Raw genomic sequence first — 14104 nt, forward strand, 5'->3', positions numbered from 1 at the left:
TCGAAATTTAACGATTTTTTTTGCAAAAAAATGACATTTTTCACTTTCAGCTGTAAAATTTTGCAAAAAAAACGACATCCATATATAAATTTTTCGCTAAATGTATTGTTCTACATGTCTTTGATAAAAAAAAGATGTTTGGGCAAAAAAAAAAAAAAATGGTTTGGGTAAAAGTTATAGCGTTTACAAACTAAGGTACAAAAATGTGAATTTCCGCTTTTTGAAGCAGCTCTGACTTTCTGAGCACCTGTCATGTTTCCTGAGGTTCTACAATGCCCAAATAGTAGAAAAACCCCAGTAGAAATATCTTGGCAAAAGACAACTTTTCCAATTTTTTTATACAAAGTTGGCATTTGACCAATGTATTTCTCTCACCCAGCATGGGTATATGTAAAATGACACCCCAAAACACATTCCCCAACTTCTCCTGAGTACGGCGATACCAGATGTGTGACACTTTTTTGCAGCCAAGGTGGGCAAAGGGGCACATATTCCAAAGTGCACCTTTCAGATTTCGCAGGCCATTTTTTACACATTTTGATTGCAAAGTTCTTCTCACACATTTGGGCCCCTAAATTGCCAGGGCAGTATAACTACGCCACAAGTGACCCCATTTTGGAAAGAAGACACCCCAAGGTATTCTGTGAGGGGCATGGCGAGTTCCTAGAATTTATTTTTTGTCGCAAGTTAGTGGAATATGAGACTTTGTAAGGAAAAAAGAAAAAAAAAAGAAAAATCATCATTTTCCGCTAACTTGTGACAAAAAAGAAAAAATTCTAGGAACTCGCCGTGCCCCTCACGGAATACATTGGGGTGTCTTCTTTCCAAAATTGTGGCGTAGTTATACTGCCCTGGCAATTTACGGGCCAAAATGTGTAAAAAATGGCCTGCGAAATCCGAAAGGTGCACTTTGGAATGTGTGCCCCTTTGCCCACCTTGGCTGCAAAAAAGTGTCACACATCTGGTATCGCCGTACTCAGGAGAAGTTGGGGAATGTGTTTTGGGGTGTCATTTTACATATACCCATGCTGGGTGAGAGAAATATCTTGGCAAAAGACAACTTTTCCCATTTTTTTTTTTTTTTTTATACAAAGTTGGCATTTGACCAAGATATTTATCTCACCCAGCATGGGTATATGTAAAATGACACCCCAAAACACATTCCCCCAACTTCTCGCCTGGCGAGTTCATAGAATTATTTTTATTTTTTTGCATAAGTTAGCGGAAATTGATTTATTTATTTTTTGTTTTTTTCTCACAAAGTCTCACTTTCCGCTAACTTAGGACAAAAATTTCAATCTTTCATGGACTCAATATGCCCCTCACGGAATACCTTGGGGTGTCTTCTTTCCGAAATGGGGTCACATGTGGGGTATTTATACTGCCCTGGCTTTTTAGGGGCCCTAAAGCGTGAGAAGAAGTCTGGCATATAAATGTCTAAAAATGTTACGCATTTGGATTCCGTGAGGGGTATGGTGAGTTCATGTGAGATTTGATTTTTTGACACAAGTTAGTGGAATATGAGACTTAGTAAGAAAAAACAAACAAAAAAATATATATATTTCCGCTAACTTGGGCCAAAAAAATGTCTGAATGGAGCCTTACAGGGGGGGGGGGGTGATCAATGACAGGGGGGTGATCACCCATATAGACTCCCTGATCACCCCCCTGTCATTGATCACCCCCCTGGTAAGGCTCCATTCAGACGTCCGTATGATTTTTACGGATCCATGGATACATGGATCGGATCCGCAAAACACATGCGGACGTCTGAATGGAGCCTTACAGGGGGGTGATCAATAACAGGGGGTGATCAGGGAGTGTATATGGGTGATCACCCCCCTGTCATTGATCACCCCCCTGTAAGGCTTTATTCAGACGTCTGTATGATTTTTACGGATACATGGATCGGATCCGCAAAACACATGCGGACGTCTGAATGGAGCCTTACAGGGGGGTGATCAATAACAGGGAGTGATCAGGGAGTGTATATGGGTGATCACCCCCCTGTCATTGATCACCCCCCTGTAAGGCTCCATTCAGACGTCCGCATGTGTTTTGCGGATCCGATCCATGGATCCGTAAAAATCATACGGACGTCTGAATGGAGCCTTACAGGGGGGTGATCAATGACAGGGGGTGATCAGGGAGTGTATATGGGTGATCACCCCCCTGTCATTGATCACCCCCCTGTAAGGCTCCATTCAGACGTCCGAATGATTTTTACGGATCCATGGATCGGATCCGCAAAACACATGCAGGACGTCTGAATGGAGCCTTACAGGGGGTGATCAGGGAGTGTATATGGGTGATCACCCCCCTGTAAGGCTCCATTAAGACGTCCACATGTGTTTTGCGGATCCGATAAAATCATACGGACGTCTGAATGGAGCTTTACAGGGGGCTGATCAATGACAGGGGGTGATCAGGGAATCTATATGGGTGATCACCCGCCTGTCATTGATCACCCCACTATAAGGCTCCCTGTCATTGATCACCCCACTATAAGGCACCATTCAGACGTCCGTATGTGTTTTGTAGATCCGATCCATGTATCCGTGGATCCGTAAAAATCATACGGACGTCTGAACAGAGCCTGACAGGGGGGTGATCAATGACAGGGGGGTGATCAGGGAGTCTATATGGGGTGATCATGGGTTCGTAAGGGGTTAATAAGTGATGGGGGGTGGGGGGTGTAGTGTAGCGTGGTGTTTGGTGCGACTTTACTGAGCTGCCTGTGTCCTCTGGTGGTCGATCCTAACAAAAGGGACCACCAGAGGACCAGGTAGCAGGTATATTGGACGCTGTTATCAAAACAGCGTCTAATATACCTGTTAGGGGTTAATAAAAAATCACATCTCCAGCCTGCCAGCGAGCGATCGCCGCTGGCAGGCTGGAGATCCACTCGCTTACCTTCTGTTCCTGTGTGCGCGCGTTCACAGGAAATCTCGGGTATCGCGGGAGGACGCATATATGCGTCCACCCAGAAGAGCAGGGCTGCCGGCAGGACGCAATCCTGCGTACGGCGGTCCTGTAGCGGTTAAGTTCAGTCATTTTGACTGATCAGGCAAAAGATAGAACCATAGCCGGATCCGGCATTCAGAATACCGGAATGCAGGATCCGTCCTTACAGTCTGCACATGCGCAGATCAGTAAAAATTTGAAAAAAGATAAAGCATGACAAGCGTAGAGACGGATCCATTCTTGCAATGCATTTGTGAGACTGATCTGCACCCGAATGCGTCTCTCAAATGGTTTGTCACATCCAGATCAGCGGATCCAGCGGGCAGTTCAGACGACGGAACTGCCCGGCTGATCACACTGCCGCAAGTGTGAAAATAGCTTTACTTGGGTTGTAGTCAAAATAATAATGTGAAAAATGTATACATAACATTCATAGCTGTGACTTGTTTAGACAAGAAAGGACAACATAAAATAAAGACATTGATGTATAAACAGTATACTCTAGCTTTTCTTCTCAATAATGCTGTTCCTTTGTTTTTCCTAGGCCAGTTATACTGACCCACAAACCAAGCTGCGGTTCAGTGCGATAGAAGAATTCAATTACATCAGAATGCTTCCCACAGATGTTGTCATTGGATACTTGACTATAAGAAAAGCAACCAGCATAGTACCATAGCAGGTAGACATAGCTTTAAAACACAGCATTCTGGATGGATTACTTTAAAGGTTATTTTATACTGTTCATACATTGAACTCCACTCTAAAACTGTACGCTCCTATGCTTGTTTTAGTAGTGACCGCCGGCAGCCAGAATGTATTTTAAATCTATGTATGTAAAATAATGGACTTTCAACCACTAAAATAAATATATGAAGAAAAAGTTATGAACCTGAAACTACACAGTGTAAAATAATGTTCTTTCAGTTTAAATCTGAAAAGGAAATATAATGACTGGCATTATTTCAGTTTTCATTTTTAGTTTTTTTTTTCCTCTGTTAGCAAGTGTTAATTGTGAATAATGTAAATTCTTGTTTTGTGCATTGTACTATATTTTTTACCCAATAAGACACACTGAGGTTTTAGAGAAGGAAAAAAATATTTTTCATTAGACCTCAGATCAGACCCCCAATATAAGTCGGACCTCAGCTCAGAGCCCCAATCAGAACACCAGTGTTAATAAGACCACTAATCAGACCTCAGCTCAGACACCCATGTTAATAAAATCCCCATTCAGACCTCAGATCAGACTCCCAATGTGAATGACCTCCAATCACACCTCAGTTTAGAGCCCCAATGTGAATGACCTCCAATCACACCTCAGTTTAGAGCCCCAATGTGAATGACCTCCAATCACACCTCAGTTTAGAGCCCCAATGGGAATGACCTCCAATCACACCTCAGTTTAGAGCCCCAATGGGAATGACCTCCAATCACACCTCAGTTTAGAGCCCCAATGGGAATGACCTCCAATCACACCTCAGTTTAGAGCCCCAATGGGAATGACCTCCAATTACACCTCAGTTTAGAGCCCCAATGGGAATGACCTCCAATCACACCTCAGTTTAGAGCCCCAATGTGAATGACCTCCAATCACACCTCAGTTTAGAGCCCCAATGGGAATGACCTCCAATCACACCTCAGTTTAGAGCCCCAATGTGAATGACCTCCAATCACACCTCAGTTTAGAGCCCCAATGGGAATGACCTCCAATCACACCTCAGTTTAGAGCCCCAATGGGAATGACCTCCAATCACACCTCAGTTTAGAGCCCCAATGTGAATGACCTCCAATCACACCTCAGTTTAGAGCCCCAATGTGAATGACCTCCAATCACACCTCAGTTTAGAGCCCCAATGTGAATGACCTCCAATCACACCTCACTTTAGAGCCCCAATGTGAATGACCTCCAATCACACCTCAGTTTAGAGCCCCAATGTTAATGACCTCCAATCACACCTCAGTTTAGAGCCCCAATGTGAATGACCTCCAATCACACCTCAGTTTAGAGCCCCAATGTGAATGACCTCCAATCACACCTCAGTTTAGAGCCCCAATGTGAATGACCTCCAATCACACCTCAGTTTAGAGCCCCAATGTGAATGACCTCCAATCACACCTCAGTTGTGAAAAAAAAAAAGAAAAAATTGAATCAACTTCTCCTTCTCTGAACTCCACTCCCAATGCTCTTCCTGCCGTACTGTGACCCAACATCATACAGCATGAGGTCACGAAGCACTGATGTCCTCACGCTGTGCGCAGGTCAAAGCACAGCGTTCAGAGCCTGCAGGAGAAGGCCAGGAAGCAGGGAGTACAGAGCCCGGGGAGCACTGCATTCGCCACTTCCCAGTCCTCCTGTACTATTGAACACTTCCATAATGGAAGTTCTCAGGAGAAGGCCAGGAAGCAGGGAGTACAGAGCCCGGGGAGCACTGCATTCGCCACTTCCCAGTCCTCCTGTACTATTGAACACTTCCATAATGGAAGTTCTCATTAGTATTTTCCCCATAAGACGCATTGACATTTCCCCCCCTACTCAACATGCAGATCAAGAAATCCTAAATGGCATCAAGTGATCAGTTGTGACTAGACTGATTGAAGTTTAACTATGAAACAAAGCTATAAATAGTAAGAAAGTGAAATGGGCCGAAGTTGTTGATTGTGGATAGTGTACTAGGTTGTAAGGAAAAAAATAATACTTTCATTAGAGTTATTATTGGTGCAAACTTCTACTGTCATGAGAGTGGTGCCAAGGTTGCCAACGGTAAAGTAAACCTTGATGGAACCCATTTCCTAAAGTCTTCTAAATTGAAGATTGTATCCTGTTTAGATTTCCACATACCAATTATGGGGGTTCAGTAGGTTGCTACTAGGGGTGATATTAGTTTTAAGGTGGCACAAGATATTGTAAGGAGTAAAGGCATTTTCTGAGATATTTTAACTGATAACCTATCTTCAGAATGTCAATGGGAATACCAGGGCATTCTTGGATCTTCATCTCCGCTCATGCCAGCTCAATTGATCCCGTTCTTCATGAACTCATCCCCAATCTGGAATAGTTTTCAAGGTCAGACATTAGAATCCTTTCTAAAACAAAAAACAAATGCAGGACAAAATACCTACACAAATATGATCATTTTATTGACAATACATATAATATACACATAAAAAAAAACTAGGAGAAAAGGCAGGATGGAAAAAAGACAGAAAAAGCAGGGAGAAGCTATCCATAGAAAAGACATTCTCAGTAATATACTATAACCATATGGTTTGTATCAAAGATATATATTGATGTATGGTCAGCAAGGGGGTGTATGTGTGATTTATTTATATATATATATATATATATATATATATATATATATATATAGTGTGTGTATGTATATATACACACACAGTGGGATGCGAAAGTTTGGGCAACCTTGTTAATCGTCATAATTTTCCTGTATAAATCGTTGGTTCTTACGATAAAAAATGTCAGTTAAATATATCATATAGGAGACACACACAGTGATATTTGAGAAGTGAAATGAAGTTTATTGGATTTACAGAAAGTGTGCTATAATTGTTTAAACAAAATTAGGCAGGTGCATAAATTTGGGCACCACAAAAAAGAAATGAAATCAATATTTAGTAGATCCTCCTTTTGCAGAAATTTCAGCCTCTAAACGCTTCCTGTAGGTTCCAATCAGAGTCTGGATTCTGGTTAAAGGTATTTTGGACCATTCCTCTTTGCAAAACATCTTTAGTTCATTCAGGTTTGATGGCTTCCGAGCATGGACAGCTCTTTAACTGCCTCCCGACCGCTGTACGCACGGATGCGTCCAGGAGGCGGTTGATTTATTCCTCCTGGACGCATCCGTGAGATTTCCTGTGAACGCATGCAGGCGCGCGCGTTCACAGGATCGGAAGGTAAGAGACAGGATCTTCAGCCTGCCAGCGGCAATCGTTCGCTGGCAGGCTGGAGATGTGATTTTTTTTTTTTAACCCCTAACAGGTATATTAGACGCTGTTTTGATAACAGCGTCTAATATACCTGCTACCTGGTCCTCTGGTGGTCCCTTTTGCTTGGATCAACCACCAGAGGACACAGGTAGCTCAGTAAAGTACCACAAAACACCACTACACTACACCCCCCCCCGTCACTTATTAACCCCTTATAAACCCATGATCACCCCATATAGACTCCCTGATCACCCCATATAGACTCCCTGATGACCCCCCCTGTCATTGATCACCCCCCTGTCGGGCTCCATTCAGACGTCCGTATGAATTTTACGGATACACGGATCGGATCTGCAAAACACATACGGACGTCTGAATGGAGCCTTACAGGGGGGTGATCAATGACAGGGGGGTGATCACCCATATAGACTCCCTGATCACCCCCCTGTCATTGATCACCCCCCTGTAAGGATCTATTCAGACGTCCGTATGATTTTTACGGATCCACGGATACATGGATCGGATCCGCAAAAACGCATACGAACGTCTGAATGAAGTCTTACAGGGGGTTGATCAATGACAGGGGCGTGATCACCCATATAGACTCCCTGATCACCCCCCTGTCATTGATCACCCCATATAGACTCCCTGATGACCCCCCTGTCATTGATCACCCCCCTGTCGGGCTCCATTCAGACGTCCGTATGAATTTTACGGATACATGAATCGGATCCGCAAAACACATACGGACGTCTGAATGGAGCCTTACAGGGGGGTGATCAATGACAGGGGGGTGATCACCCATATAGACTCCCTGATCACCCCCCTGTCATTGATCACCCCCCTGTAAGGCTCTATTCAGACGTCCGTATGATTTTTACAGATACATGGATCGGATCCGCAAAACGCATACGGACGTCTGATTGGAGCCTTACAGGGGGTTGATCAATGACAGGGGGGTGATCACCCATATAGACTCCCTGATCACCCCCCTGTCATTGATCACCCCCCTGTAAGGCTCTATTCAGACGTCCGTATGATTTTTACGGATACATGGATCGGATCCGCAAAACGCATACGGACGTCTGAATGGAGCCTTACAGGGGGTTGATCAATGACAGGGGCGTGATCATCCATATAGACTCCCTGATCACCCCCCTGTCATTGATCACCCCATATAGACTCCCTGATGACCCCCCTGTCATTGATCACCCCCCTGTCGGGCTCCATTCAGACGTCCGTATGAATTTTACGGATACATGAATCGGATCCGCAAAACACATACGGACGTCTGAATGGAGCCTTACAGGGGGGTGATCACCCATATAGACTCCCTGATCACCCCCCTGTCATTGATCACCCCCCTGTAAGGCTCTATTCAGACGTCCGTATGATTTTTACAGATACATGGATCGGATCCGCAAAATGCATACGGACGTCTGAATGGAGCCTTACAGGGGGTTGATCAATGACAGGGGCGTGATCACCCATATAGACTCCCTGATCACCCTCCTGTCATTGATCACCCCCCTGTAAGGCTCTATTCAGACATATTTCTTTTGGCCCAAGTTAGCGGAAATTTTTTTATTTATTTTTTTCTTACAAAGTCTCATATTCCACTAACTTGTGTCAAAAAATAAATTCTTACATGAACTCGCCATACCCCTCACGGAATCCAAATGCGTAAAAATTTTTAGACATTTATATTCCAGACTTCTTCTCACGCTTTAGGGCCCCTAAAATGCCAGGGCAGTATAAATACCCCACATGTGACCCCATTTCGCCCCAAGGTATTCCGTGAGGTGCATATTGAGTCCATGAAAGATTAAAATTTTTGTCCCAAGTTAGCGGAAAGGAAGACTTTGAGAAAAAACAAAAAAAATATCAATTTCCGCTAACTTGTGCCCCAAATTTTTTTTTTATGAACTCTCCATGCCCCTCATTGAATACCTTGGGGTGTCTTCTTTCCAAAATGGGGTCACATGTGGGGTATTTATACTGCTCTGGCTTTTTAGGGGCCCTAAAGCGTGAGAAGTCTGGGATCCAAATGTCTAAAAATGCCCTCCTAAAAGGAATTTGGGCCGCTTTGCGCATCTAGGCTGCAAAAAAGTGTCACACATGTGGTATCGCTGTACTCAGGAGAAGTTGGGGAATGTGTTTTGGGGTGTCATTTTACATATACCCATGCTGGGTGAGATAAATATCTTGGTCAAATGCCAACTTTGTATAAAAAAAATGGGAAAAGTTGTCTTTTGCCAAGATATCTCTCTCACCCAGCATGGGTATATGTAAAATGACACCCCAAAACACATTCCCCAACTTCTCCTGAGTACGGCAATACCACATGTGTGACACTTTTTTGCCGCCTAGGTGGGCAAAGGGGCACACATTCCAAAGAGCACCTTTAGGATTTCACAGGTCATTTTTTACACATTTTGATTTCAAACTACTTACCACACATTAGGGCCCCTAGAATGCCAGGGCAGTATACCTACCCCACAAGTGACCCCATTTTGGAAAGAAGACACCCCAAGGTATTCCGTGAGGGGCATGGCGAGTTTCTAGAATTTCTATTTTTTGTCACAAGTTAGCGGAAAATTATGATTTTTTTTTGTTCTTGCGAAGTCTCAAATTCCACTAACTTGTCACAAAAAATAAAAAATTCTAGGAACTCGCCATTCCCCTCACGGAATACCTTTGGGTGTCTTCTTTCCAAAATGGGATCACTTGTGGGGTAGTTATACTGCCCTGGCATTTTAGGGGCCCATATGCGTGAGAAGTAGTTTGCAATCAAAATGTGTAAAAAAAAAAAAAAAAAAAAAAATGGCCTGTGAAATCCTAAAGGTGCTCTTTGGAATGTGTGCCCCTTTGCCCACCTTGGCTGCAAAAAAAGTGTCACACATGTGGTATCGCCGTACTCAGGAGAAGTTGGGGAAGGTCTTTTGGGGTGTCCTTTTACATATACCCATGCTGAGTGAGATAAATATCTTGGTCAAATGCCAACTTTGTATTACAAAAAAAATGGGAAATGTCTTTTGCCAAGATATTTCTCTCACCCAGCATGGGTATATGTAAAATGACACCCCAAAACACATTCCCCCCAACTTCTCCCGAGTACGGCGATACCTGATGTGTGACACTTTTTTTGCAGCCTAGGTGGGCAAAGGGGCACGCATTCCAAAGAACACCTTTCGGATTTCACCGGTCATTTTTTTACAGATTTTGATTTCAAACTACTTCTCACGCATCTGGGCCCCTAAAATGCCAGGGCAGTATAACTACCCCACAAGTGACCCCATTTTGGAAAGAAGACACCCCAAGGTATTTTGTGATCGGCATAGTGAGTTCATGGAAGTTTTTATTTTTTGTCACAAGTTAGTGGAATATGAGACTTTGTAGTAAGAAAAAAATAAAAAAAATCATCATTTTCCGCTAACTTGTGACAAAAAATAAAATGTTCTATGAACTCACTATGCCCATCAGCGAATACCTTAGGGTGTCTACTTTCCGAAATGGGGTCATTTGTGGGGTGTTTGTACGGTCTGGGCATTGTAGAACCTCAGGAAACATGACAGGTGCTCAGAAAGTCAGAGCTGCTTCAAAAAGCGGAAATTCACATTTTTGTACCATAGTTTGTAAACGCTATAACTTTTACCCAAACCATTTTTTTTTTTTTGCCCAAACATCTTTTTTTTTATCAAAGACATGTAGAACAATAAATTTAGCAAAAAATGTATATATGGATGTCTGTTTTTTTTTTTTTTCTTTTGCTAAATTTTACAACTGAAAGTGAAAAATGTCATTTTTTTGCAAAAAAAGTTAAATTTCGATTAATAACAAAAAATGTGAGCAGCAATGAAATACCACCAAATGAAAGCTCTATTAGTAAGAAGAAACGGAGGTAAAATTCATTTGGGTGGTAAATTGCATGACCGAGCAATAAACTGTGAAAGTAGTGTAGTGCAGAAGTGTAAAAAGTGGCCTGGTCATTAAGGGTGTTTCAGCTAGGAAGGGGGGGGGGGGGTTGAAGTGGTTAAGTCACACTACAGATTTTCAATTATATTCAGGTCTGGGGGCTGAGATGGCCATTCCAGAACGTTGTACTTGTTCGTCTGCATAAATGCCTTAGTGGATTTTGAGCAGTGTTTACGGTCGTTGTCTCGTTGAAAGATCCAGCCCCTGCGCAGCTTCAGCTTTGTCACTGATTCCTGGACATTGGTCTCCAGAATCTGCTGATACTGAGTGGAATCCATGCGTCCCTCAACTTTGACAAGCTTCCCAGTCCCTGCACTGGCCACACAGCCCCACAGCATGATGGAACCACCGCCATATTTTACTGTAGGTAGCAGGTGGTTTTCTTGGAATGCAGTGTTCTTTTTCCTCCATGCATTACGCCCCTTGTTATGGCCAAATAACTCAATTTTAGTTTCATCAGTCCACAGTACCTTATTCCAAAATGAAGCTGGCTTGTCCAAATGTGCTTTAGCCCACCTCAAGCGGCACTTTTTGTGCTGTGGGCGGAGAAAAGGCTTCCTCTGCATCACTCTTGCATACAGCATCTCCTTGTGTAAAGTGCGCCGAATGGTTGAACGATGCACAGTGACTCCATCTGCAGCAAGAAGATGTTGTAGGTCTTTGGTGCTGGTCTGTGGGTTGACTCTGACTGTTCTCACCATTCGTCGCTTCTGTCTATCCGAGATTTTTCGTGGCTTGAACTGAGCGTGTGGTCTTCCATTTCCTCAATATGGCCCCCTTAAATACTCTTTCTCATAATTGGATTCACTTGTGTATGTAGGTCAGGGGTCACTGAACTTACCAAGCCAATTTGAGTTCCAATAATTAGTTCTAAAGGTTTTGGAATCAATAAAATGACAACGGTGCCCAAATTTATGCACCTGCCTAATTTTGTTTAAACAATTATAGCACACTTTCTGCAAATCCAATAAACTTCATTTCACTTCTCAAATATCATTGTGTGTGTCTCCTATATGATATATTTAACTGACATTTTTTATCATAACAACCAACGATTTATACAGGAAAATCTTGACTATTAACAAGGTTGCCTAAACTTTCACATCCCACTGTATATATTAGTTGAATCAGCACTAAACTAGTCAAAATAAGACCAAGAAGTAGTGGACAGGACTGACAAAAACTGTGGTCAGACTAACAAATATAACCCACTGATGAATTGAATCTGCAATAGATTACAGACTGTGAAGAGACACCATTGGATAGTGAAAAGACTTCATCAATGTAGTCACAGCGATGAATCTATGTGCAGATATAATAATATGCAAGAATACATCCAATAGTAATCATAATACAGAAGACGTACCCTGAGACATGGTTGGGTAACTGGAGAGGCACAGCTCCACGCAAAGAACCTCGACGCATGTTTCACCCTGAAGGCTTCGTCTGGAGGTAAAGAATGATTAAAATCCAGGGTATATATAGAGAAAAAAGGGGGAGTACATGAATAAGTGTAAAGTATAATCACCTGCGTTCCACATATTTGGCACAATTCCCCCATTATGTTCGACGCCTTCTTTCAGCACGTCCTCACCGAAACACCGTGCATGCGTGATGACTGCACCGGAGCACGTCAGGATGGTGCCGAGCAGCGCATGCGTAGGTCCGTGACACTGTGGAACGCAAGTGATAGGAGGGGGACTGCCTGTTTTCTGACTGGGTGGAACGCAAGCCATCCCGATACGCAGGGGAGCTAGTTCCATAGATGTCTGGCTGAAAGATGCACAACACAAGCTAATTACATGGATACCTAAATCTGAAGTGCACAAGGTACAACGCTAGGAACCCCACAATCTCATAGGGACATAAAAACCACCATGATACCCAAGAAAGATTAATAAAAACCATCCTATAGCTAAAGTGTTAACAGTGACTCAATTATCTTAACATAAGTGAGTGTAAACCATATCAGCCCTAATATAGTGAATTATATTTATACAAAATAAGCTATAGAGTGAATACATAATTATAATTATACCTATATGTGTTCCACAGAAGATATACTGTAGAAAAACAAAGAGACAAGTGCAAAAATGTCAATAAAAAGTAAAAATTAACGCGCAAAACACAAATATATAGCTGTATAAGCCAAGAAGGGGGAAAAATATATTTTTTTATTGTTTATCTTTTGAGGTGTCACGTTATGGTTTCAATCGATGTGATGTTTGGGGAAGTGACAACATGAAATTAGGAGGGTGCGTTCCTGTGAATATAGAACCAAGATGAAAGAAAAATGGAAGAAGTTATTCCAAGACTGCAGTGGACGTGTAGGATAAAGAAGATTTTTTAGAGAAGGACTTTCACTCTCATTGTAACGGACGTATCTATACATGTAGGAATATCCCGGATGGGCTTGTGGGCATCCTGTCGGTATTATCACCTTTTAGCGTTTATCTGATTTGGGTTGGATGGATGTCACCCGCCATGAGCTATCTTTTCGTGGCTCCTGCTGGGTGCCCTCTTATCCCCCTCGTTTTTCTTTTTTCTATTTTTTATAAACATTTTTTATTTTCCCCTCCCCCTTCTTGGCTTATACATTTATATATTTGTGTGTTGCATGTTAATTGTAACTTTTTGTTGACATTATCAAGAGCACCTGTCACTTTTTTTTGCACTTGTCACTTTCTTTTTCTACAGTGTATCTTCTGTGGAACAAAAAGTCTACACACCCCTGTTAAAATGTCAGGTTTCTGTGCTGTAAAAAAATGAGACGGATAAATAATTTCAGAACGTTTTCCACCTTTAATGTGACCTATAAACTGTACCACTCAAATGAAAAAAAAAACTGAAATCTTTTAGGAAAAAAAATAAAATAAAAATAAGTGTGCACACCCTTTTATAACTGGGAATGTAGTTGTGTTCAGAATAGGGCTGCAGCTAACGATTATTTGAATAATCGATTAGTTGCCGATTAATTTCTACGATTAATCGGGAAAAACGACAAAATTACAAAACAGAGAGGTTTATATGATCTTACTTGAAAAATTATGTTCAAAGGCCATATTAAAACAAATTGTGGACGACACTATTATGGGGGATCTGTGGACGACACTATTATGGGGGATCTGTGGACGACACTATTATGGGGGATCTGTGGACGGCGCAGTTATGGAGAGGGGGATCTGTGGACGGCGCAGTTATGGAGAGGGGGATCTGTGGACGG

General features: G+C 42.4%; 1 protein-coding gene across 2 annotated transcripts in view; it reads left to right on the forward strand.

Annotated features, from left to right (window-relative positions):
- The window catches only part of INO80C (INO80 complex subunit C), a 134531-nt gene extending 130607 nt beyond the window's left edge, over positions 1-3924 (forward strand). For both annotated transcript variants that reach the window (XM_044294648.1, XM_044294647.1), the window contains exon 4: positions 3509-3924. In XM_044294648.1, coding sequence (XP_044150583.1) covers positions 3509-3522 — 14 coding nt within the window. In that variant the 3' untranslated portion in view covers positions 3523-3924. The remainder of the gene's footprint in view (positions 1-3508) is intronic.
- Positions 3925-14104: the final 10180 nt, after the last annotated feature.

Source organism: Bufo gargarizans, chromosome 5, assembly GCF_014858855.1.
Source record: "Bufo gargarizans isolate SCDJY-AF-19 chromosome 5, ASM1485885v1, whole genome shotgun sequence".
Lineage (NCBI taxonomy): Eukaryota > Metazoa > Chordata > Amphibia > Anura > Bufonidae > Bufo > Bufo gargarizans.